The 24,347-nt window shown below is 42.8% G+C and overlaps 2 protein-coding genes across 2 annotated transcripts; one reads left to right on the top strand and one right to left on the bottom strand.

The window, feature by feature from the left end:
• Window positions 1–722: 722 nt before the first annotated feature.
• On the bottom strand, window positions 723–8,103 carry LOC132264580 (protein dimmed). The gene is made up of 4 exons (XM_059764827.1): window positions 8,011–8,103; window positions 1,751–1,988; window positions 1,433–1,684; window positions 723–1,084 (listed from the first exon to the last, which is right to left on the bottom strand). The coding sequence occupies exons 2-4, from the start codon at window positions 1,958–1,960 to the stop codon at window positions 737–739; spliced, it is 810 nt and encodes a 269-aa protein (XP_059620810.1). The 5' UTR covers window positions 1,961–1,988; window positions 8,011–8,103; the 3' UTR covers window positions 723–736.
• Window positions 8,104–20,397: 12,294 nt separating this feature from the next.
• Window positions 20,398–24,133, top strand: LOC132264844 (uncharacterized). Its single transcript, XM_059765173.1, has 3 exons — window positions 20,398–22,918; window positions 22,976–23,724; window positions 23,783–24,133. Exons 1-3 carry the CDS (start codon window positions 20,398–20,400, stop codon window positions 24,131–24,133), a joined length of 3,621 nt encoding a protein of 1,206 aa, XP_059621156.1.
• Window positions 24,134–24,347: the final 214 nt, after the last annotated feature.

Below are 24,347 nucleotides of genomic sequence, written 5' to 3'. Positions count from 1 at the left end.
CAGAATTGTGAACAAGTGCAAATTAATATTCAATTCCTCCTCGACATTTCATGTCATAAAGAATTGTTAGACAATTTAATTTTATTTCAATTGAGCAATCTCCGTTGCGTTATAACTTCTTCTCGATGCCTCCGCGGGAAAAGTTAAATATTATAGTGCTTCCTCATTCTTCTATACATGTTCTGCAATTGCCAACAACTTTAAAAACTCAACATTTTGATCAAGACTGCAGTTTCTTCTAAGTAATGTACATAGCAAATATATGTATATAGGTACTTTCTTCATTTTCCCTCCCTTACAAACTAGTTAAATGCCATCTATTGAGACTCTCTTATAAATATAGCCAAGCTTTTCAATTTTATATGTATATATTTACATCTTCCACATTAAAGTATTTCTCTCTCTCTATTAATATTTACACATGCTTCATGCCATTGAAGGGCTGAAAGGAGAGGCGGCTTGGGGTTCAGGGGGGGGTTTGATTCTAAACGGAAATTTTAAGCAAATATATGTAAATGCACTATTATAGCCCATACATAGAGTGTGAAAGCTTCTCTGCTAGATATAATGTAGTAATTAAATAACACAAAAGAGCAGACACTCAATAAATACCTTCTTAGCATGTAAGTCCTATATAATTGTCCTCCTATATTCACAGTACATAGTGTTGAAGCTCATACCCCGTCAAAGTCAATGTATGTCAGGAATGTGGGTGGTGGGAAATCACATTGGGGATTTATAGGAGCGGAAATGAGTCGGAATAAAAGCTCGACTCATCAAATTTGAATTCCATCTGGAGTCTTTGATTGGCATCCTTGCTCTTGACCATTGTATTGCAGTCGTCGCTGAGCGTGGTCGGGGACACGGTGGTGGAGGCGTCTAATGACTGTGGGGTCCTCAGACCGCCGCACTTGCAGGTACAGTAGTGGCAAATGTCGTTGTTAATTAACTTCTCGTCGCCCTCGCCGCGCATCTGCAGAATGACATTTGTCAGGGCTGTTATGTAGTTTTTGGCCAGGGTGAGCGTCTCGATCTTGGACAGTCGTCGCTCCTTCTTCACGTGTGGAATCACTTCGCGCAGGGACTGGGAATGAGATGTTTTATCTCTTGTAGATTACACTAATTCAATCTTGGCAGTTATCATTTAATACCCATAAAGACTATTGAGCATTATTGAGGTAATAAGAAGCAAGAGGAAAGTAGGAGATAACACAAGACTAATAGAGAAATTGATTCAAATCAAAGCAAAAACTGAACACACAAATTCTCCACGACACGAAAATATTGCAGAAATCATTTTCTAGCAGAAAAAAATCCCGTTCACGCACTTCCCATTCATATTTAGAGTGGCAAAACAAGCGTACTCTCAACATCCATTGAGTGAATTTATACAACATCCGTGCGAGATTGTAGAAAAATCCTTGTCTTGTACCTGAAATTGATTATTGAGATCGTGCATTCGTTTCCGCTCTCTCTCATTGGATTCCAAGCGTCTGAGATTCCGCTCCTTGGCATTGAGGACACCCTTTCGCCGCCTCACCGCCACTTGGCTGCCACTTCTGCGGGAGTTGCCTCGCCTCCGAGCGCCCCCGCCGCTTCCACCGTCACACCCAAAGCCACCATCTCCTGTGCCACTTGTCGTGTCGTCGCTCTGTGAGCTCGAATCAGTCATGTCGTACATGGTCTACATAGGAATTTATCATTACACACGCCAGCGTTTGGGAATGCGGAGGGAACTGGGGAATCTCACATTGAGCGACTGGAGCTTTTTCGATGTGCGACGCGGTCTAATGTGTTCCTCTGTCTCAGCCTGCTGCTGCACAGCTCTACCCTCCTCGTCGGTGAAGTCAAAGAAGCCACTGTCGGCGCCCCCGGGCGCGGAAGGCAAGATGCTTGTGGCCACTGGTGTCTGTTCCTGTTGGTGACCCACTTGGGCGTCCTCCTGAGCTTTCGAGCGCATGATGGGGCCTGATATGGCTGGAAAGTCTCTGGAAGACGCCAAAGGCGAGCAGAAAGAAATTGAGTGAGTACCACTGGATAATCCATAAATCATCCTATAAATAGGGATTTCCATCTGAACACTCTTTAGCAACTTATTAATAGCCTCATTCATTCACGGTAATTCATACTCCAACTTCTGGGAGTCATCACTCTCTTTGCGACCCTCAAGAGGATCCCCACCACACTTCTCCACTCTGCAATTGACTCCCTCTTCCTCGCTTTCTGAGTCCTTGCCAGACATCTAATAATGTGCGAGATGTTATTCTTATTATTGATTGCGATACATTTGCCTGGCACGTTCCTTTTTTCCATGCCAAGACCTCCAAACCCCCACGCCGCAGATGCCTTGTGTGAGTGTGTGTGTGTGTGGGCCAAGGAAAGGTGGGTGAGGATGTGTCTTTAGCTCCATTTAGATGAGTTTATCTTTCGCAAACGTCGTCATCAGTCACGTGTATGACTTCTCGAGCCCTACACCGTTTTTGTCCTCGGCATTTCCTGAGCCAAAATCATTACTTAAGTGTATTACATTCACATGCTTAGATATAAAACGTACAATTTGTATAGCTTTTGGGTATTATAAATGATTTTCGGGGAGATTTCTTCTCCCAATGCTACATAATACGTTCCCTGCACTGAGGAAAATGAATGACGCCACAAGTGAGAAGCACTTTAATCGGCCAGAGTGCTCGAGCCGGACTTTTTCCGCAGTGTTCAGAGAGACGGGCGAAGGAGACGAAAATTCCGCTATAGGCAGCATCTAAAGCGAAAAGTTGTCTTCAATCTCACCCACACCAGGCGTTGACTGGGTGTAAGCAACAAGTTGATTCGAGCAACAAGTGTTGGCCTCTGACCCACTCGGGGCTCCACTCTCAACCCCATCGGCAAGTTTTAATACCCTCAACGCCACAGTGGGCGACAGAGCTGGGTAAACAGGGGGTGTGGGTAGCGAGACGAGGGCAGAGGGGGCGTCAGTGATGGGGTGGACGGGCAAGTGGGAATGTGATTGATGGCATGGTCAGACTTGTGAGACAATTCCGTGCGGATTGTCATCATTTGTACTAATACACAATAATTTTTAGGACCCCCCCCCGCCCGCCCGTCGGCACGACCCCCAATTTTGCAGGGGACAAAGGAGGCTGACACGCTGGAGCATCATTAATGCCAGCTCATTGGGGATTAACAGCAATCGAAACAATTAAGGGAGTGAAGAAATGCCGACAGTGCGCACATGTTGGATTTGAGATGGAGCCGGGCTGTATGCCCACCATGTGCTGGTGGGGCCACGGGGCGGTCGAGGGGTGGCATCAGGAAGTGGGTGTGGGTGAGAAAACGTTTGAATTATATCGAGGCGTAAATCGACACAGTGGCGCCTATGTGTCGAACTGTTAGATTTTGCAATCAACCGGCTGATGTTCGACCCATTTATTCGTCAAGAGGATGACGATGCCCCAGGATTCTTAGTGGGTGGGCCCTTTATCTCACTCACTTTCTCTCACTGTCTCCTTCCCGCGAGCTGGCAATTGCCGAGAGGGCGGACGGAGCACATAATACCAACTAGGCAAATATAGCAGAGTGTGTATACATCAATGCCATGCGAGAGAGCTTCGCGCGCAGCACAACAGCAGAAAACGGGTGGTTTCCAATCAGAATGGGCCACTCTTGCTGGCCGAGGGGCAATCAGGATTTATGCAATGGGGTTTAGGTGAAATTGAGCTTAATGTGTTATTAGGAGCTAAGCATATCTTAACTGTTATTGTCCGTAGGAAGTCAAAGAAAATGTCAGGGGACATTACAACTTTTCTAAATAACTTTACTGCAGGATTATATGGTATTACAAGGCGAAATCTTAATTCTCATTTAATTCCCTCCTTTGCCTTTTTTCTTGGTATTTTTGGGTGTCTGGTTTTGGTGTAATTAAGACGTCTTTGTGAGTAATATAAGATTCTAAATTAGCTGCTTTTCAGGATTTCTCAATGCTTTTACGGACTATTTCAATAAACTCATGTTGGAAAATTATAAAATCTTGAGGTACTTTTTGATGATCAAGTAAACAAATCGACAAATGATGTACATTATAACTCTAATCAGCAATGTTAATTGATTAATCTCACATTCATCTGATAGTGAAATTTGTGTTCCGCTTTAGGGAAAGATAAAAGTTTCCATATCATGCTAGGATTTCGTGGAAGAAAAACCCTAAAGGCTAAGGAAAAGCGCGAACATAGATATGTAATTTAGTCTGAATGGCACTAAAGTTTTCAGTTCCTGAGCGGTTGTGTTGTGCTAGGCACATTGAATGGCCCAGTGCGTTGACGTCATCCGCGGAAATTATGGACTCCCAGTTCAGTGCGTTTGATCATCGTCCAATTGTGTGGATGCGAAGAAGGGTGGGATGCTGAGTGTGTCGTATAAAAATGTTGAATGGTGTGTTTGAGTGTTTTCGAGGGTGTGCGGGCTAGAGGGGGATGGGTGGCTGGGGGTGGAATTGTGCGCTGCAAGGAAACCAAAGCAACAGATTAGCCAGATGTGTCGTGGCATCTCTTTTCACATTTTTATCCCATTCACTATCGAGGGGATTTAGTCTATTATAGCCAATCTCTCTGGCACATCCTCCGGGGCGGAATGTCGCTCTTCACGCAATATGTGAGTGCAAGATATGCTGTGGATGGCGTATCCTTTCTCCATCTCAACAACCCATACACCACTCGATGTTAGTGTTTTCGTGTCGCTCTCTTTGGCGGAGTGAAATTCTTGGGCAAATAACGAAATTAGCCAGTAATTCTATTTGAGGCTTGAACTAATTTTTTAAAATGGATTCGCACCTCCCCAACCCCTTCGCACATGTCACATTGTATGTACTTGTAATTCGATTGGGTAGCCCGAATGCTGGTGTTTGTGGTGCGTTGCACAGTGCGGAAGGGGATGGAGCGGCAATACCTTCATTCATTACCCAGCAAACAACTACTTTAGACACGGACCATAATCCTAAGAGTGGTGTAGATAATGTAATTGCTTTGTTTACTCTTGCTCTCTGGGAGTCCCGGCCGTGATAGTCCGTGGCAGAGGTGGCACAACAAGGATCGCCCTGATATGCAATGCCACTCTCCAGTCCCTCTATAAATGGATTTTGTAATTGAATATGTTGTGTGACTAAATGACTGAGTGTGAAATGCATATAAGTGGTGCTAATTTGAAGTAGATTGAATTTGATATGGCCACGGTTCGCAGGTGCTTCGGGTGAACAATAAAATGCGGAATTAATGGCTTCGGCCACATGACACTCATTACTTCCCGATTTATTCACAAGCACATGCTACCCTCTGTTCGATTTACGCAATTATATTCACCCGGGGAGAAATATGCGAGTTTCTAATGCAATATGGAATAAAAATCCCAATTGTAAATCACAATTTTCTTTTCAGCAATTCATATTTACATCTTTTTCACACAATTATCACAGATAAAACTGTCAGGTGCTCTGATGTAGTCAAAACAAGCTTTATTTTATGAAACTACCTGCCGAGCTCTTATTACGCGGGGCGCAATGTAAAGGTCGAGCCCTTAAAAAAGGTATTGGCTTTGTGGAGAGACCTTAAAAATTCCCGTCATATGGACACTGTTCCTAATGTTATTCTAGCACGACAAGAAAAAAAGTTAATTAAGCACTTTCGAGGGTGTGAGAGGAAGGTGAAAAGAGGACGATTGTGGCGGTACAAATTTCCTTGGCTGAATTTACCACCAGGCATTATAACTGCTGAGCAGATTATCAGGAATTATACTCCCTCAGACAGACCTGTGGCATGTCTTAAATAAATTTCACATAAATGTGGGTAAACATTAGATGTCTCTTTTGCGATTCGGGAACAACAATTTTCGCGATATCCCAGAAATTTTACAGCGCAATATTATATGTGGTGAAATGGCTCATATAAATTTGCAACATGTGCTCAATCGCGATTCACCGCAGCTTTGAGACTTTGCTGTGCATGAGTGTGTGTGTGTGGAGTTTTTGATTTACTTTAAAAGAATCACCTTAAAGTCAGTTATGTAATTTTCTCATTATTACAAAACTTGGATGCAGCGCCCTGAAGACCTGCTGATGCGGGAGGTGAAATTTACATAATTTCTCTGATTTCTCAGCAAAAATACATGTTTTTCTTTCTATTTTCCGAACGACGCGCATTCTAAAAGTGAGGCGTTATCGTAATTTAGTGTTATTCACGGTCATTGTTATTATGAGGTAAAATTTCACTTCTTTTTCCCACTTTTCACTTCACATTTAGGCGCATTGCATTAATGTGTACCAGCAAAGCAATGCTCGTAATTTCAATACTAATAAAACCGTCTTATCACTCGGTCGGCAAGTGGTTTTCAGGTTCACGATGTGTGGAAATAGAGGGAAATGTTGAATATTTAAAGAATTGAAAATCAAGAATTCACAATTTTCACTCACAACAATTTATTCTGCTTGCACAGCGGAATTTATCAGAGGCTGATGGTGGCAGTGGGATTTCTGAGGGGGTGTTTTGCATCTAATATTACATGGTAGCATTTTGTAGTTTTCCTGGAAAATTGATATCTGTCTGTGCATATTTTCATCAGCGCATTGTTTGTTATAGTATATTTGTAAGAAACATTGAAATCGCTGTGAGATACAAATGAATGAAATATGATTTCACTCTCTCACTCCTAATTAATTTGTATCTTTAGAGAGACCTTTTAAGCAGGAAGCTTTCCGATGTGACTTCTTCGTCTATTTGCTCAGGAGCCCTTGTCGTCATTCATAAACACATTGGTTTGGGCGATAAAATTTCGGCAGAGGGAATGTGTGCTAAATGTATACGACGTGTGTAAAGTAAAATATTCCACATTTAATTGAGAAATTATGGAAATGCTGTCGTGCAAGACATTAAAACATATAAATTGTTAAACTTCACCACACATACCGTTGTCTCACCTCAAATATATTAATATCTCCACCCTTTTTCACCCACAAACAATTCCATTTTGTTGTGTATCGTCGGGGTGTTTTTGATTTAGAACAACACACAAGGTGGAAAGGATGCTTCACCTATGATTTATGACACAGTTCTCTTCACAATGCTCCCCACTCACCTGTGTGTGTGTGGGGGGGGGGATTTTGCACCAGATACTTTGAGGGCTCGTTGGGAGCATTGTTTGGCTGGTTCTCTTTCATGCGGAGGCAAAAAGATGAAATATACTATGGTGGAAGAATGCTTCTTTTTCTCTCTGTCGATTGTGTGGGCGATCCGATGGTATTAGCGTCATCGATAAATGTTTCCTCTATCAGAGAGGACCAGCGGAGGGAAAAAACAGTGCTCGCCATCGCACACCCCCCTCCTTATCTGGTCGCCCCTCGGCTTATGGGCGACAAACACTGCATGAATAACATTAGAGAGTGGAGAGAAGCCATAGGAAGGTCGAGAGCACTGTGGGCAAGAGTTGTCGATTGATTTCGCTGCCTCACTACAAGTATGCACGAATAGAGGTTTTCTTATCACGAGGAAAAGTGTAGTGATTCGCCGACGAGGCGGTGCGACGGAGGGCAGCGAAATATTTCATGCTTGTGCCCGGTTAATGCAAATGTTCTGAGTGGCGGAGGGTGGCTTGCGAGTGTGGGTTTGAATGTGGAAACAGCATGTTTGAATCACCTGTTGATCGGCATAGAGTATGATTTAAGCCTTATCGACGTGGATATGGTGAAAGAGTGAGAGAGAACGCTTGGGAATATATTTGCCAATAAATACAATTTCTGTTGAGAGTTCATGACAAAACCCAAATCTCACTCAATGTTACATGCAACATGAGTAACTTGCATAAATATTTATTTTCCTCACACAATTTCACTTGAGCGGGAAATTCACATGTGATACGCACAAGAATATTGATTTTTTCTCGTCAATGTGCAGACAAAAGAGCAGTTTCATTTTTTAATTCTCATCCAAAAGTCCCACAAGTCATAGAGTAAATACTAGATAGTGTACTTACATCGTGCCACTGTCTATTTCGGCTTGATTCACAATTCACACTGTTTGTCGAAAGAAACAAAAAAAAACACCACCAGCACACGAGAATGTAATGAACTTGTGGGGGGCGAAGGAATAGATGAGAAAAACAATAATTTCCTATTATTTCTTCTAACAAACTTTTTATCCCCTCGTGTCGCTCCAGAGGAGTGATATTTTTTTTCACTTTCACAGGGCGAGGAAGACTGAACAGAACAGTAGGATAAGTTGAGCACGAATGCCACGACGACCACTTTCGCACGCGGTATGTTATCAGCAAGCAACAGCTTGGAACTGAGGGAGGAATACCGTGGCAACTTGTAGCTTTCGAGATTGTATAGACGCGACAAAACGGAGAGCTTCGACTGAAAAGCACGAATTATGGCGAGAGAAATTTTATGGAGTTTATCTTCGATGTGGGATGTGGGTGGCGATTCCCTCAGCAAGTGCGTATTGTATGGAAAAGTGTATGATATAAGAATAGATAGATATAGGATTTAATTACTATTCAGTGACGTGAATGATTCCATCTTTCTCCCTCATGAAATCTCACTCTTGGACTCTTTTTTCTCGCCTCTCCTTCGCACCAAAGTGCGCCTCCGCCAGTTCTCTCTCTGCCTCAGAGGCCACAATTCAATATTTTTTTCCGGAATTATTACAATTTCAGTTGGTGTTTATGTACATTAGGCGGGTGTAGAGGCTCGCGAAATGGGCGCGGGGAGATTAATAGGATGTGGGATGAAATGGAAAATCAGTGATCTTCACTGTCTTATTTATAATCTCATTCCATTTGGAATTACGCCATGGATGTGTTGTGCTATGTTATGGTAAATTCCGCAGAATTGGGGTTGAATTGCTACATATCCATTTACCTGTGTGATTGAATTCCAGCACAATCGGATTATCGTGATAGATTATGGTGACGGAAACACAGTTTGTAATCCCTGATGATAATTACAGGGAGTTTAGGACATTGCTTTATATTACAGTACACACTGAATAGTTGTTTGTTCACTAGTGACAATTAATCAAGAATTAAAATTTAATTGTTAAAGTTCAAGAGTCAAAAGGTCACACTGGTAGCACTGGAAGCTCGAGTGGATGTATTTGAAAGCTTGTTTGAATAAAATTGTTTGTTAGGTTCGCAACTACAATAAAATGACATGAAAGTTATATTATTGCATCGATCCAACTGCAATTGTATGTGAATATTACAATTGTCGTCCCGGTTCTCTATGTGGTTTGTGCACACTGGAATAAATGAGAAAGAGAACATAATTAGAGACAGAATTTCGGTATTTATGCTATCTCAAATTTAAAATATTACTCAGATTTGGCAAAAGATATCGATTAACTAATTTAAGCTATAAATTGCCTAAAATGATTGGAAGTTTTAGCGTCACCTTTGTTGACTGTGTAAAAATATCCCTTTTTGCAGGAAAATAATTTGCCTTTGAGTCGAGGAATGTGTCACGATTGCAACAGTTATGTACAACATATTTGCTTTAACATGTTTCATGTTCAGCATGTTGATGAAAAGCTGACTGTTCCATCAGAAATCGACCCACGAAAATAATTACTCCCTGTGGGCAGAGCGAGATTAAAATGCAAGATGAACTTTAAAGCTTTAATCAGAAATAACAATTGTGCAGCTAAATATCAGCATATTAGGTCAATGGTACAATCATTATTCTACACAATTCATTTAATCGCCGAAATTAATTTCTCGCTCTTTCGCAAAATTCTGTCCATTTAATTTCCTTCACCCTTTTGCCGTGACTCTCTTTCGTCCATAAATAAAAGGCATTGTTCTTGTGGAAGTGTGACTATGGTGGAAAAAAAGGAAGAAATCGAGCACATCACGCTGAAAGACGATCATCGAATGGGGGTGTGAGGAAATGGAAATTTGTACGTACTTGAAAACTTCCCCGTGGAAATGTTTTCAATTTAACTGGGTATTATTTATTATTAGTGTCTTGCGGCGCTGCTGAAGTTGCCACCTGTTGAAAAGGGTGGGAATTTGGGTCAGAGACACTCGCATGGCACCCAATATGGGCACTTCTGTCGCAGCACCTTGTGTATTATTATTTGTGGTGGTGCGCAGAGGCGCTGGGAGGGAAAAAAGTCCCTCAACTTCTTTTTCTCCATTTCAACTTAATTAGTATTCATAGAAAATGTCCCAGTCGCTCGCATTTGCTACCCTTAAGGATACTTTGACACTCTGTAGGAAGGAAAATATTGCTATTCTGAGAAACATCCCGCCAGATATTTTCATTTAGAATGGTTACAAAGTATTTGCAAATTTGATTCTTCAAAAAAAAAAAGAGAAAACCTATGACATTGCATAGTATATCTGTACACTGGAGGGCTTGAGTTATATACTGGGGTGGTTTCTCTTATTTTCTTCCCCTCCCTCTCATTTATATCGCCACTCAGAATTGAGCATAAAACATAGCTATGGAGGTGTTTCTTCATCATTTTTTTATGGCATACCAATAAATTGAAAGTGAGATTTTCCCCCTGTGGTGTGCGATGTGTATATTTGTGGATACATATACATTAAAATTTACGAAGTGGATTTACTACATGAGAATGAAATGGTGATTTTGATGTTTGCTGAAAATAACTGTGTATGAAACGAAGGATAAAAGTTTTCAGGCTGTTTTCGCAACTTCCATCCTACTACAATAACAATTTGTTTGCGAGTGATTCTGAGGATTTGTCTGGTACATGCTATTTGCATTGGGTGCACAACTTTCCTTCATTCCTCCATAGCACACATATTTGCTCATGAGCTTTTTTGAGATATTATGTTCTGAATAAATATTTCCTATGTACTCTTGCTACTCACCCTCCAATTCCATGGAATGCCGGCGCATATGTAGAGCATGAATCGGAGAAAGAATGCTCTGTGGCGAGAGATGTTTGCGCACGATACGAGTGATTTGAACTTAAACCTCAAAACTTTTTCCACTTTATAATGTAACTTGGGGAGAAATGGAAAGTTTCTAGTGGTAAATGCGAGATTTTCAAGAATCTTATGCAGATTTTGTGTGTAGTTGATTAAAAATTGTCTCGGCTTTTCCGGGGAATGAGTGAAATTTGCATGATTACAAGTCACTGGGAAGGATCTCATAAAAAGTCCTAATGAAGATGTTATTACGCGATTTAAATATTATCAAGATGAGTAACACGAGAGGAATTTATTCGATTTACAAATCCCTCGGAATATTATTAATAGACACCCCATGGGCATTAAGTACAAGACAAGCTCGGCAATGCTATGTACTTATACATGGTTATGGTGGGAAAGGGGAACGGCCACTTCTCGAATTTCCTCAACGACTTTCGTATATCATTTTAAACTGACACCCATTAAGTGCCCCTGCGAGTCCCTCAGACCGAATAAATGATTCAATTGCTGGGATTTATGCGTGGTGTGCAGATATTTTTCTAGTGCACAAGTTATTATTGACTTCATCACTGGCAGATGGAGTTCTGCGAAGAAAAGATGAAGTCTTGGGTGTATTTTTTTCTCACCTGTAGTCATAAATATATTAGAATTTTCAAAGGAATACCATTAACATAAGCTATACAATATCAATTTCCGTGTAAATGAGAAGCTAATCCGTGGAAAACATTATTAAACTTTTGCCTCTCATTTGCACGCTGGTGCCATTGAGAGGCACAAGACTGGGTGAATTACCCTGCACAGAATAATAGTTATAATGATGAGATTATAAACTTATTACACGCAGCATTCACGATGGGGGTAGTTAGAATGTGCAAACAGTCAACAAGGTAGACTTAAAGGATTTTACAGCCCACGCAGGGGACAGATTTATTCCAATACACTTCCTCTCCTCGGGTCGACACTATAGGACAAGGCGGAATATCCTGATCTGCATGCAAAATAGCAGGACATGCATGAAGGATAGAAGTGAAGCCTCGAGAAACTTTCTATGAACTTTGATTGATGTTATAATTTTTCTCCTATCCTGCCGCTCTTTTGTGGAATCTTATTAAATGGAAAGTGTTGGTCATTTATTTTTATCTGCACACACTTTTATTCTCCCTTGGTTGGGTGAGAAAGAGAGAGACAAGTTGCACGGAGAGTTGGTGGAAATTACAAGTTTATCAAATTTTCACGGGGTGGCAACATTAAATATTGAGGGAGTCTGGCATAATCCCTTTATTGGTTCATTTTCGTCAATTCGGCAAATTCGGGCGCTTTGCTTGGCATATTAAAAGAGGTGCTCCTACAGCAATTTTCTCTGATAAATTTAATACGATGCTGTAGCATCTATTCTGTCAATATGAAGGATGTCTGATTATGGCTTTAAATACCACTGCCAAATACCATCCGGAATGTATATAAATACACCCGCAAGCGCTCCTTGTGAGTGGGTTTCTCCTTCTTTCGGTGGGACGCAGTGTGTATATTTTTAAAATCTTTCCGCTCTATATTTTCACATGTTGACTCAATGCGGAAAATCTGAAGAAGTGGGTGGGCTCTTGGCACCCAGTGAAAAATTATAATAAATTAAGTTACAATGCTAATAGCCACAATTTTTCCTGCCTGCTCCTTGCACGGTAAACGTGTCTGGCTTTCAAATTGAGTTTCCTGCACGCGGGGGACCGCGAGGGGGCGAATTTCTTTCCGTTGCGTAATAAAGTCACCAGCAACAACGCCAATCCGTACATAAGACAGATTGACAGTCCCTATTTAATTCATCCTTGCTACATGACAACAAAAACATTTATTCCAATTTTCTATGCAAATCGATCTCGAGAGCAACGTGATTCCCATAAGGAATCATAAGCAAAATAAGGATGGCATTCGCACTCTTTTGTGCCTTGAGGACAGAGCAGTTCACGCCATATGACTTCGTGACTGCAATTTTTTTCATGTCTCACGCATTTGTTGTCAATCGGATGCTGCAAATTGTATTGATGGTGGGGACTTGGATATGAATTGACTCGAGTTTCACATGCAAAATCGATTCTGTCGCTGTTATTGTTTGACACAGAAAGGATATTGTCGTAACCTACATAGCGAAAGCCTGTAAATCTGGTGCATGTGAAGGGACGTGTCTTCAAGTAAATGAGCATAAATGGATTCATTGTGTCCTGAGCTATAGATTAGGAGTGAAGTCTCATGTTGGGAAGATTAGGACAAATTTGATTTCAAGAAAATCTGTAGCGTGTAGTGCTTATAAGCACCGCCGGATGTTTGTAAACATGCTCCCTGATCACATTTCTTATCGCGTGGTGAAAGTTGCGTATGAGCTGTGCCTTTGCATCTCATCTCAATTATCTTCTTGTACTCGGATACTTTATCAGATGGCATAGAGATAGCAATTTGCCCAAATTTTGGGCAATTTGCCTTCACCCAGGAAAGTGAATGCCTATGGGAAAACCTTGGGAAAAGTGTCATGAATGGAGAATACAAGTTCCGGTTGCCTTTTCATGACTCACAATGCGCGCGGTGCGCCTTTTCACTCGGTGAGTAAGTTCCCCACTTCCGCTTCTTCGGCTGTGTTCCACCACACAGATGAAAATTATTACAAATGACTATTTGCATAAGAGCGCTACTCTTGGCGGTTGGGTAAAAGAAGAAAGAAAGAAGTTAATGCTAAACCAAATGAGTCTTGTGACACAGATTTTGCCGAGGGATTCTGGCCGTCATTTGCATCGCGAGAGACTTTGATATCTTAACTGAAGCGAGGGAAAGCAAGTCAAATCAATTAAACTCCCAGATTGAGATATTAAAACACCCACAAATCAGCCATCGATTGAGACAATATCTGTCTGTCGTGATCGAGTTTAGGAGGTCTCTGAAGATGGCCAAAAGGCGCTCACAGTGCGCGGTGGCTCCAATTGAGTGGATGATACTGATTTGTCACAGGCAAATTGGCATTTAATCGCGCTCCCTCGTCATTGCTGAATGAAAATAAAGAGCGGAATCCAGCTTGGAAAGTTGCTGTGGTCGACTTTAATCGACTCTTCGATATTCATGTAATGCCATCAAGAGCGATCAGAATTGTTGAGAGCGGTTGCTGGCCAAGAAATCACAGGTAATGGTATCAATTAGAAGAGGATTATGTTTTTATGCCACCATTTAATCTCTACTTCCTCCTTAATGCATTTCGCAAGAGGCACACAAGAGAATCATGCTAACCACATGATGAGCCATCTCCACCTCACTGACTCTCTTCGGTGTTGTCTCTTCCACAGTGACCACGACCACGGAGAACTTCTTCAGCTTCACTCAATTGCGAGACGTGAAACCAAACGGTTGTTTCTCCTTCCAACCTGTGTGCGCTCCTCTCTCTCTCTTGATCGCCGAGCAGAGACTTCCACTTGTGCCAAAACACCTCGATACAGTTGGTGTTTTCATTCCGGAGGCATTTCTTACGAGGTGCACCCAATTCTCGGTCGTCTGAGTGTGGCTGCAAAAAGTGTGTATACAAATGGTTGGTGCAGTGGCAAATGTATTCTTTTGATTCCCACACGCTCGTGGGCAGTGAGAGAAGCACTGGATCTGTGACAGTATCACCTAAATCGGTGAGATCCTCCTGACCTGTGTCAATGTGTGCAAAGTGAGGTTCGTCGCCAGCCAGTTAGAGGATCCTCCTGAGCAGCGCGAGCGCATTGAAGTCTTTCGTCAGCAGTGGCTTGAATTTAATTGTCACTCCCGCAAGGAATAATAGGTATGTGGGGAATGCACACTCTCCATCCGTGTGTAATTGCGCTAAATGAGTATTATTTTTTGATGGGCAAATTGGTCATTGAATATTCATGGCAGTTTACAGTTAATTTCTGCTTAATTGTGAATTTTTTACATACTCACTCAATGTACCTCCAGTGATGTTGAACCATCAACAGAAGTAAACCGAGTCTCTCACAGAAAACTGACCACTCTGTAACCTATTTGCGAAACGAGAAATAATGCCAACGAAAGCCATGCAACGGCAACACTCTGACCGCGTCCTTTTGCATTTCTCCCCTCCTTTTCGGTCAGATCGAAAGCGATTGCACTCTCCATCTCCTGGTCACCTGTGCGCTCGTGGCTGAGGCAAAAGTGTGCCCCCAGATTGGTCTGATTTCATATAATCTGAATAGATTATTGTTTGGCCTATAAAATGGCACAATTCTAACGGTAATTCCGTGGCTGAGCACGTCGCGCAAAGAACTCGCGAAGAATTGTATATGGTAGGCTGCTTGTTTCCATCCTCAGTGGGGTTTTCTCAACGGAAACCGACGCTGCAGAACTAAATTATTAATGAAACTAAATCATGCAACAGCCAACCGGCAAAACATGACTATTATAGAGGCAGTGTGGAAGAAGAGATCTGAGTGAGAGAGATATGTAGAGAAATATAGAGTAGTAAATGCAAAGAATGAATTATAAAAATGGCCCCATCGAGAATGTGTGGTGTAATTTCCTATACAGAAAGAGGTGCAAAAGAGCCACTTGTGTAAAAATTCATATGACTCGGTCGCTGACAGTTTGTGCGGTGTCTATTTTGAGGCATGCCGAAGGAGGTTACAGCGCACTGTCCATATGCAGACTGTCAATGGCAGTGATTCTTTTGGGGTGCGCACACGGAAATGAGTTGGTTGTGACGTGAGCTAATTAATAAATATTTTTTAAAGCGCACCTTTACAGTTGGTCTGTCCATTCGCTCTCTCTCTCTCTCTCTTTCTCACACTGAACTTTTCGTCCAGAAGTGCATTGTGCTATGTGTCATTCTCTTTCCATGTTAACTCATATATAGCAATTTTTCACCTGAGCGCAAAGTGAAGGCTATATTAAAGAGCTCGATCCATTTTCGCCAAATCCGCATCATTTGCAGCTCTTTTCATTTTCTCGGAATGAACAAGAAGAAATAGAAACTTTAATCCATCGCGTATGATTTGTCCATTTGAAAAGCGCATCTGCAGCGGTGCGCTTGTGTGCTGGCTGTGTGTCGTGATTTTCGCAGAAGAGGAGAGAGGATGACTGTGCTGTTGATGGGGGGAAAAAATTACGCACAATTCTATACATTTAATAAAAGTGAAATTGGCGCGTCACAAACGCCATCATTTCTTCTTTCACTCCCAATACACAAAAATACCGAGTGGATGCTGATGTACGATCAAGTGGAGAGTAATCTATGTCTCATCCGTGGCTCGCAGTGTTAGCAATTTTCTCCATCATTGAAAAATCATTAGCGACTCAGTGGAAATGCAGTGGATGTTAAACTGCAGAGATTGATGTGGAAGCGAGAGCGGGAAAAAATGAACATGATAGACCTCCGGATGAGACAATCAAATTCTCCGGCATGATGACAAATTGGCTAAAAAGCCTCATTGAGTGTCCCGCTTTTGAAGAGAGACAGTCCACATTATATCCACAAATAAGCGAAATCATGGTATGGCAAGCATTCTGTCAATATGAAGCTAATTTGGGACACCTTTTTTTTCGCCATCATGAGGTAGAAAACATCTCGATCTGACACGTAGCATAATTACCTCGGTGATGTTGAGAAAGTAAAAATTACCATCTGAATTCATGTGTTCTCTCCCCTAAAATATATGGATTTTCACACAATTTTCTATATCGTTATGAAAGTCTATCTCAATTTCAACACAAATCCAATAACTATGCAGAAATCTCTTCGCCACATGCTTCGCATTATTCCTCTGAATGAATGAATATTCACTTGGCTTTTGTAAAGTCCAATATTGCCGTGAAATTTGGAAATCAATAAAAACACATATTTTCAGCTCATTTCTGCTAATTAGCAAATGCTTAAGAGATGATCTTATTCAGTAGCGAGTTTCGATGATGCTCTCAAATTTAGTGTTTTGGGGCTTTAGAAAGATTTTATCATTTGTTTATTGTATTTAATTTTCATATAAATTTGCAGGTCGTGCAGAGATAGCAAAAGATAAGAGTAAAATTAGGTCTGTTTAAGAACCAAGCAAAAATACAGTCTTGAGAACATAACATGTGAGATAAATTGCTGTATTTCGCATATGAAAGAAGCTTTAAAAATGTGCTAAATTCTTGCCATTGGATATTTGATTACATAACCAAGCTAAGAACAACCTGAAATCCAGACAAGAATAAATTTATTCAACATAAAAGTATCCTTGACATAAAAAAGCCATTGGCTTAAAGTTATGAGTTTAAAAATCTTGAAACTCTCTTGAGAGATAACAATAAAAATGATATGTTTTACGGCTTAGAGACAGACATGATGTAATGTCACTTCTTGGAGATTATGCAAATGAATTCTTAACTTTGGTCATTATAGAGAATTATTGTAGTTTTCGTTTTCAAGTTCCCTCGGTAACAAGCTGCCAAAAGAGCGATGGCAGGTTAGGAGAGGCTAAAAGATTTTGAATGTCAGAAAATTTTATACATGTGAACCAATATTTAGTGGTGCTTATTCAATAAAGCGACTCATGTGAATTCCTGTGCGAAGAAACACAGCTAAAATCAGAAAATTATATGGTTTAAAATTCCAATATTTGTACGCCTGGTAGAAACACAATTTTTCTGACCTCATTCACGGCTGTTTTTGGCAATTGTACACATGAAACGTGACACAGAGTCGAGAAATACAATAAATAATCCAACACTTACGGCAAATGCTAACGCTATTTACTGGAGTGTACAGTACAGTATATATAAAAAGAGAATAGACTTGTCGGCTGGACTATTGAGGTCTCTAATTTGAAACGAGAGCGAAATACATGGGCTCGAAGGCAGGTGAGACTCGGTCTCTTGCACCTCAGTCGATGCGGTACTAATTTCTGCGTCCAATTTGCATACATTTTAATTTATTTGCTGTCGAATTCTTTTTTTTCGTAGCTTCGCGCCCATGATAATGCATACGAATTAACAAAGTGGAATATGGGCTTCTGGCCTCATCTTTGTTTCACTTCTATCGCGCACCTTTTTTTCACCTGCGGAATGTCGTGTGAAAGTGTTAGATTCGTATTGGCACGTGACAAGATGATTTTAGGTTTTTTTTTGCCCCCTGGCAGAGACTGGGTGGGGAAGAGAGTGTGAGATTTGTCAGGGAGAGAAGAAAAGTCAGTAATGCAATTTGCTAATTCATTGCAAAAGTTTCTGCATGAGGAAGCGCTTCTCCGGGCCGGTAGAATTGGGTCACGGTGCGCAGCGAAATGCCTCAGAAGAGATAGAACTGAAGAATGTGGGTAGATAACTTTCTTCTTTAGTTGAGCAAAAATGTTGTATACATTTAAAGTTGGATGGGTTTTTTTCTGCTTCTTCTTGTGACACTCAATTCTCGGGTGTATTTAAATGAGTCGTCGCTGTGCGTTGGAAACACTGTCGTTTTGAATAAATATTTTTGAGTCGGTGAGGCGCGAGAGGTGAAAAAAATCGGTCATTGGACGTGTTTGAAACAGTCACATCAACACATTCGTCAAACCCCTGAACATAATCGTGAAGCGCCTCATGAGAAAATCTCCGAAAGAAATCGAATTATTGTGTCACGGAATTTCTTCTCAAGACCGAGAAAAATCCATTCTTTAGAGGCGCGCAACACATTAAGAAGCCAAGAAAATGGGTCAAGGTTTTCGCGTCTCTTCCACCATTCGTAATCTCCTCACAGGTTGGCTGACTCAAAGAAGGCGGAAGAGCTGAAGAATACATTGCTATTAAAGCCCGGGATGAGAGAAAACTCGTTTGTCAAGAAACTCATTCCTCTTGTTCTTCTTCACTTTTCTCTTTTCACCTCTTCTTTGACTCTTTCGAGAGAATATTAGGCACATAATTGATGTTCTTGCTACTTAACTCCTCTCTATCTGCCCATTTGGGCGTCAAATGGGCGCTTGGAGGAGAGAAGAAGCGGATATATTCCACAGATAAACAACAAGTTCACGGTGAAGGTCATCATCGCGATGACCTCGGGTGCACCAAGACAAATTTTGATTCGAATTATGTAAATTAACATTCTTGCGGTGAAATTACTGATTAGTCATCCAGCGCGGATGGCGAAGGTTGGGTGGAAAGAGCAGTGAAAAAGCGCGCCAAGAGAGGCCAAGAAGAGACAATATTTCCGCCTCTTGATTCACATTTAATAGTCTGGCTGGCACACCTACAATATTTTGCCAATTATTTAACAACAATACCGTCCGTCTGTCCGCGATTTTGCAAGTGGCTGAGTAATTTTATTATGTACAACTCTGACACACTTTGCAGGACGATTTCCTCCTCACAGTTCACGAGTGCATGCGAAAGAGAATTGGCATTTTGGGGGCTTCTCCGCTCATTCTCAATAATAATAATGTACATATGAATTACTCATTCAATATTTATGAATATCATTTTCATCCAAATTGTGTCAGTGACTCGGCTATCGTGCATCCCAAATCAGCCCATTCACAGACAAATCGTCATGCTGACGCGCTGGCGAAGACGCTCTATGTACAAGTCAAAAGATTGTGGATTTCTATCGCCATGATAAATACAATATAAACTCCCCAGTCTTTTAATTGCACTTTGGATACGCTTTCAAAAATTTGTGGTCTATACGTTTGAAGATGAAATTGAAATTTTGTCATTCCGCCCCGCTCGTGGAGTCTAATCTGGCGGAGGAATCAGCGTTTTCACCTTTAGCTGGAGAATCTTCTTGCATACATCATCAATTCACTTGATGAGTGGCGAGAGAAGACACTTTTCTGCACAGCGCCATACAGTTAATTAAGGAGCGCTGATTGAAAAAGCACAAGTCAACTAACTGTGAATTATGAGATAATAGAGACGTTTTATTCATTGCCCCATTCATTTCCACTAACTGTACAGCGGAAGTACCACTCTTTTGCCAAAAAATCAATTTGGAATTGACACAAAAAGTACGGTCAAAACAACGAGAGTCTGCCTTTCTTAGCCATTGTCATGCACAATTTAGCAGTTTTAGCTCGCGATCTTCCGCGAAAGCAAATGCAAGTGGAAAGAGACTCTGTGAGAAGGCAGAATTGGCATTGGATTAGTATTATTTGCTGTGCTGAGTGAGATATTCTCTTCTATTGTGAGGCCAATAGAGCAGTTGTGAATACAGTCATTGCATTTTCTCACTGACGAGCAGAACAACAATTTTATATAAAGATTTTATTAAGTGGCAATCCAATGGAAAAATGTGAATCGTGCTGGATATAGAACGATCTACTTTCCAGCACAATTTTTATCGTAATCTGTCTTCTCATTTAATTATAGTCTTCGTATTGAGGAGAAAATGATTCTCCTGCATCAGTCTATATGGTTCTTGCCAAGATCTTATTTTCTCCTCTGCTTCTTTTCATTCCCAGGCAAGTGAGAGAGAGTCACCACCCCGTCAGGGCCGGAAAGATGCCTCATTTGACAACACTATGGAAGGCAATTGTCTTGTCTTTCATCATCAACTACTTGGTGGTGAGCGCAGATGTGGAGTCCACCACGGTGGGCGATAGTGTGGCCATGGAGACATCGTACGAGGACGATGATTTAATTCCCAGTTACATTCTGCCAAAGCACATCTTCAACGAGGGAAAGCCATTCTATGTGGAGAAGGATCCCATCTCGGGAAAATTGGATTTCAGTGCTAAAAAGTCTGCTGGATTGGAAAATTTCATCAGCAATGTGCCAGAAGGCAGCAAAGAGAAGGCCACAGATATCCATCCGCTCGGCCCCAATGAAATCACACCAAATTTCCACGACTTCCTCAATCTCCCTGTGAAGTACTCGAGCGCAAAGTCCGTCTATCCGCTCGTGTCGTCATCATACGCAAATCTAAAGTATCAGGGCAACAATAAGAACTACGTGAGCAATCATAAAAATTACACGACCAGCACGACATCCAGTCCAAAATACTACACGAGTTCGCAGAAGCAGTCCACGACAACTAAATTATTCAGCAGCACGAAGCCTTTCACTTCGACAATTAGGTCAACAGAGCGACCGACAACATCCTCATTCACTACGACAACACTTTCCTCCACGACTCCCTCGACTACTAGGGTTTCCACCACGACCAGCAGCACAACGACCACGACTCCCACGACAATCTTCCGCCGAAGACCGTCTGTGAGCGCCACAACTCCGACGCCAATCACAACCACACCGCCCAGGAGAACCTATCCTTCGACGACTCCCGTGTACCAGACGAGGCCCCAGACAAAGCCGCCGCGGGGACCAACGAAGTATGAGTATACGCCGAAGCCCCTCTTTGAGGATCTGCAGAAGCAGTCAACTGTGGAAGTCACACGCTCGACGACTCCTGTGCCTCCGAGCACCGCCAGTCAGCCTAAAGTGACCTCAACATCCAATTCACCTTCTCCAAGCGCTCCTGCCACCATTCCAGTGCGCTTCCCTCCGAACTCCGACACAGCGCAGTCAACAGATAAGAAGACCATGACTCTGTCCGACCTCTTCAACTCATTCTCAGACGATGAGATTGAGGAGTCCGATGAGGAGATTGCGACTCATTCGAATGCCATTCAGCATGAGAGTAGCAGCGAAAGGATTAAGGAGCAGCCGATCGGACATATTAAGAACTCGGGCGGGGCTCAATTCCACCACGATGACTATGTGAAGTATGAGGTGCAGAGACCCAATCTCAATGTCATGCCCTATCAACCAGTCTCCAGCATGAACAACATCGTAATTTCGCCGGATCAGAATTCAGCCTCTTTCGTTCTGGGCAGTCAGCAATCGGTTGGAGAGTCCAGCAGTGCAGGTATATTTGTGGGCAGCGCCGAACAGGCACCGATCTTCGACACTCAGCATAGTTCCCAGAGACCACACGGATTCACCACGATGCCCAGCATCCAGATAAAGCCTCATGAGTACAAAAGCACCAGCGTTCGCTTCCCCAGCGCCACGGATCAGCAGATGGAGGCTTTCGAGAATGCCCCAGTCATCACGGGCACTTATAACAATGAGATCACCATTCCAAATGGACATTCAGCGCCGGTGGCTCTGCCTCATCACCAAATTGTTGTTTTTCCGCCGAATGAGAAACTCCCTGTGGCCACAGTCAATGCGGAACTGGGATCAACTTTCGATTCGAAGCAAGTGGGCACGAGAATTGTCTTTGGCAGTGATGAACCTATTCAGAAGCCCAGCGAAAATGACTTTCCAAATCCGCAACCCACACTCGCCGACAACTTGACGCCACCACTTGAGGGATCAGCGACTCATCAGAGACCCAATGCGATTCCGGGCAATCAGTACATTCAGGGCTTTAACAGACCACATCCGCCGCCTCACTTCCTCTACGGCCCTGATGGAGGACACAGGAAATCCGTCCCGCCAGTACATAGGCCGATGATCGACAGACCTCTGCCGAATATTCTGCCTCAATTCCGACCAAATGCTAAAGTCTCTCACGGTCATCCGTACAACAAGGAAGTTGGCGTTCAGCGAGTCTCTCCCAATAGGCGTCCTCAAGACATTGGAATTCATCATCCAGTGCCTCCGCCACCGCCTTCTTTCCCCATCAGGAGAACTCCTTTGCCCAATCACTTCGCGTCGAAGATCGCTCCTGGAGTGAGACCAATTGACTTCAATCACAGCGAACCGCACAGAAGAATTTACAGACTTCCTCCACCGAGATTGCCGCAGGGCCCGATTCCTGGTCCTGACCGCTTGTACGCTCAATCTCTGCCGCCGCGCAAGTTCATCGATGGCTTCCCAGTGGCACAGCAGCATCCCAGCCATCCGGACAGTATTCCTCCGCCTCGTGGAATTGTGCCTCCTCCTGCATATGACAATGAGAACTTCTTCAAATTGCCGCCGAGATCGAAGCTGATGGAGCGGAATGATCAGGAGAGACCCAAGCTGGAACCTGTGGTCACATTGCAAATGATGCAGACCAAAAAGCTTCTGCAAGGTAGGCGATTTGAGTAGTTTTTGAAACAGTGAGATTGATGTTATTTCATGATTTCAGGACCAGGAAGCAGCCAGGCTCAGAATGTGACTGCAGCGATAAATGTGGGTCAGCCTAATCACGGAGTGAAGCTGGGCGGAAGCGAGAAGAGTCCTGTGTATGTGGTGTATCCCATCAAATCTGGCCCAGAGACAGAGGATCCCATCGTCATTGGCCAGAGAGGAGATCAGCTGCCACTGCCACCGTCGGAAATTAGCTCAATGTCTCACAATGGTGGTGATTATCAGAACACTCCATTCACAATTATCCACCACGAGCAGGAGCCAATTCTGGGCTCCAAGTACAAACCGAAGCCACCGAAAGGACACTTTCCGTACTTCATGGAGCAGCCAGATCCCAAATCTGCTGGAGAAATGGGGAAGAAGGTTCCGCTGACGCTTCAGAAGGTAAATGAGGAGCATTCGCACAGCATGTACAATATTGGCGAGGAGCCAATGGGTCCTCCGGCCGATCAGAAGATCTCCAGCACGCTCACGAGAGTCACTGATCGACCCATTGCCATCGCCTACACTCCCACGGAGTCCAATCACTTCCACCGGCGTCCTGATGACAGGTTCTCAATGCCCAACTACGGTCATGCAGTCATCTCGGAGATCAGGGAGACGCAGACTGAGGCTTCCTTCGTGCGGGACGATCATGAGTATCCGCTGAGGAATGAACACTATCAGCAGGACTTCCAGGCGCCTTTCTTCCCCAGCATAAATCTCGGCACGGTGACAGATCCCTACAGAGGTTTGTTTGCACGAAAGGTACTGAAGATCAGGACTCTGAAGGTTTCTTTTGATCTTTTCAGACACCAACAACAAGATTGACCGCGCCGATGTGGACGTCAAGGAGACTGAGTTCAACTCCGCTGAACTCGTGACGAAGAGGTTCGACCTGGAAGCGTTCCAGCCTGAATACTTGAGTGGCTTCAAGCCCATCTACCCGTCTGATCCTCACCACTCGCAGAATGTGCAGTCGAGTGCGGAGATCAGAGAAACGCCCGCGTCCACGACTGAGGAGGCGCGAACGGAGGAACCCATCAAGTCGGAGATGAGCAGCTTCGAGCAGACTCTGGACGCTCTCTTTGGCAGCATGGACGACGACGAGGAGGAGGGAGAGGCGTTTGACGAGGAGAATGCCGATGTGGACACAACCACGACGAGCAGGAGATAAGTAGGACCTCTAGGGAAGATTAATTTGTAAGAAACATAATTTATTTCGATAATTCTAACACGAAAATCATCCGTTGCGAATTGATAAAGAGGTAAATAGAGAGAGATTGATACTGGACACGAGCATCTCTCCCTCGAATAACATTGCGAACTCAGACTGATTTTTTGTATAATTTATTTAAAATGAAAAGGAAGAGGAGAAAAAGAAAGAGTAA

This window comes from Phlebotomus argentipes, unplaced genomic scaffold (genome assembly GCF_947086385.1).
Source record: "Phlebotomus argentipes unplaced genomic scaffold, Phlebotomus argentipes genome assembly contig_2, whole genome shotgun sequence".
Lineage (NCBI taxonomy): Eukaryota > Metazoa > Arthropoda > Insecta > Diptera > Psychodidae > Phlebotomus > Phlebotomus argentipes.
Note: the sequence above shows the minus strand (reverse complement) of the source record. Positions and strands in the feature narration are given on the sequence as shown.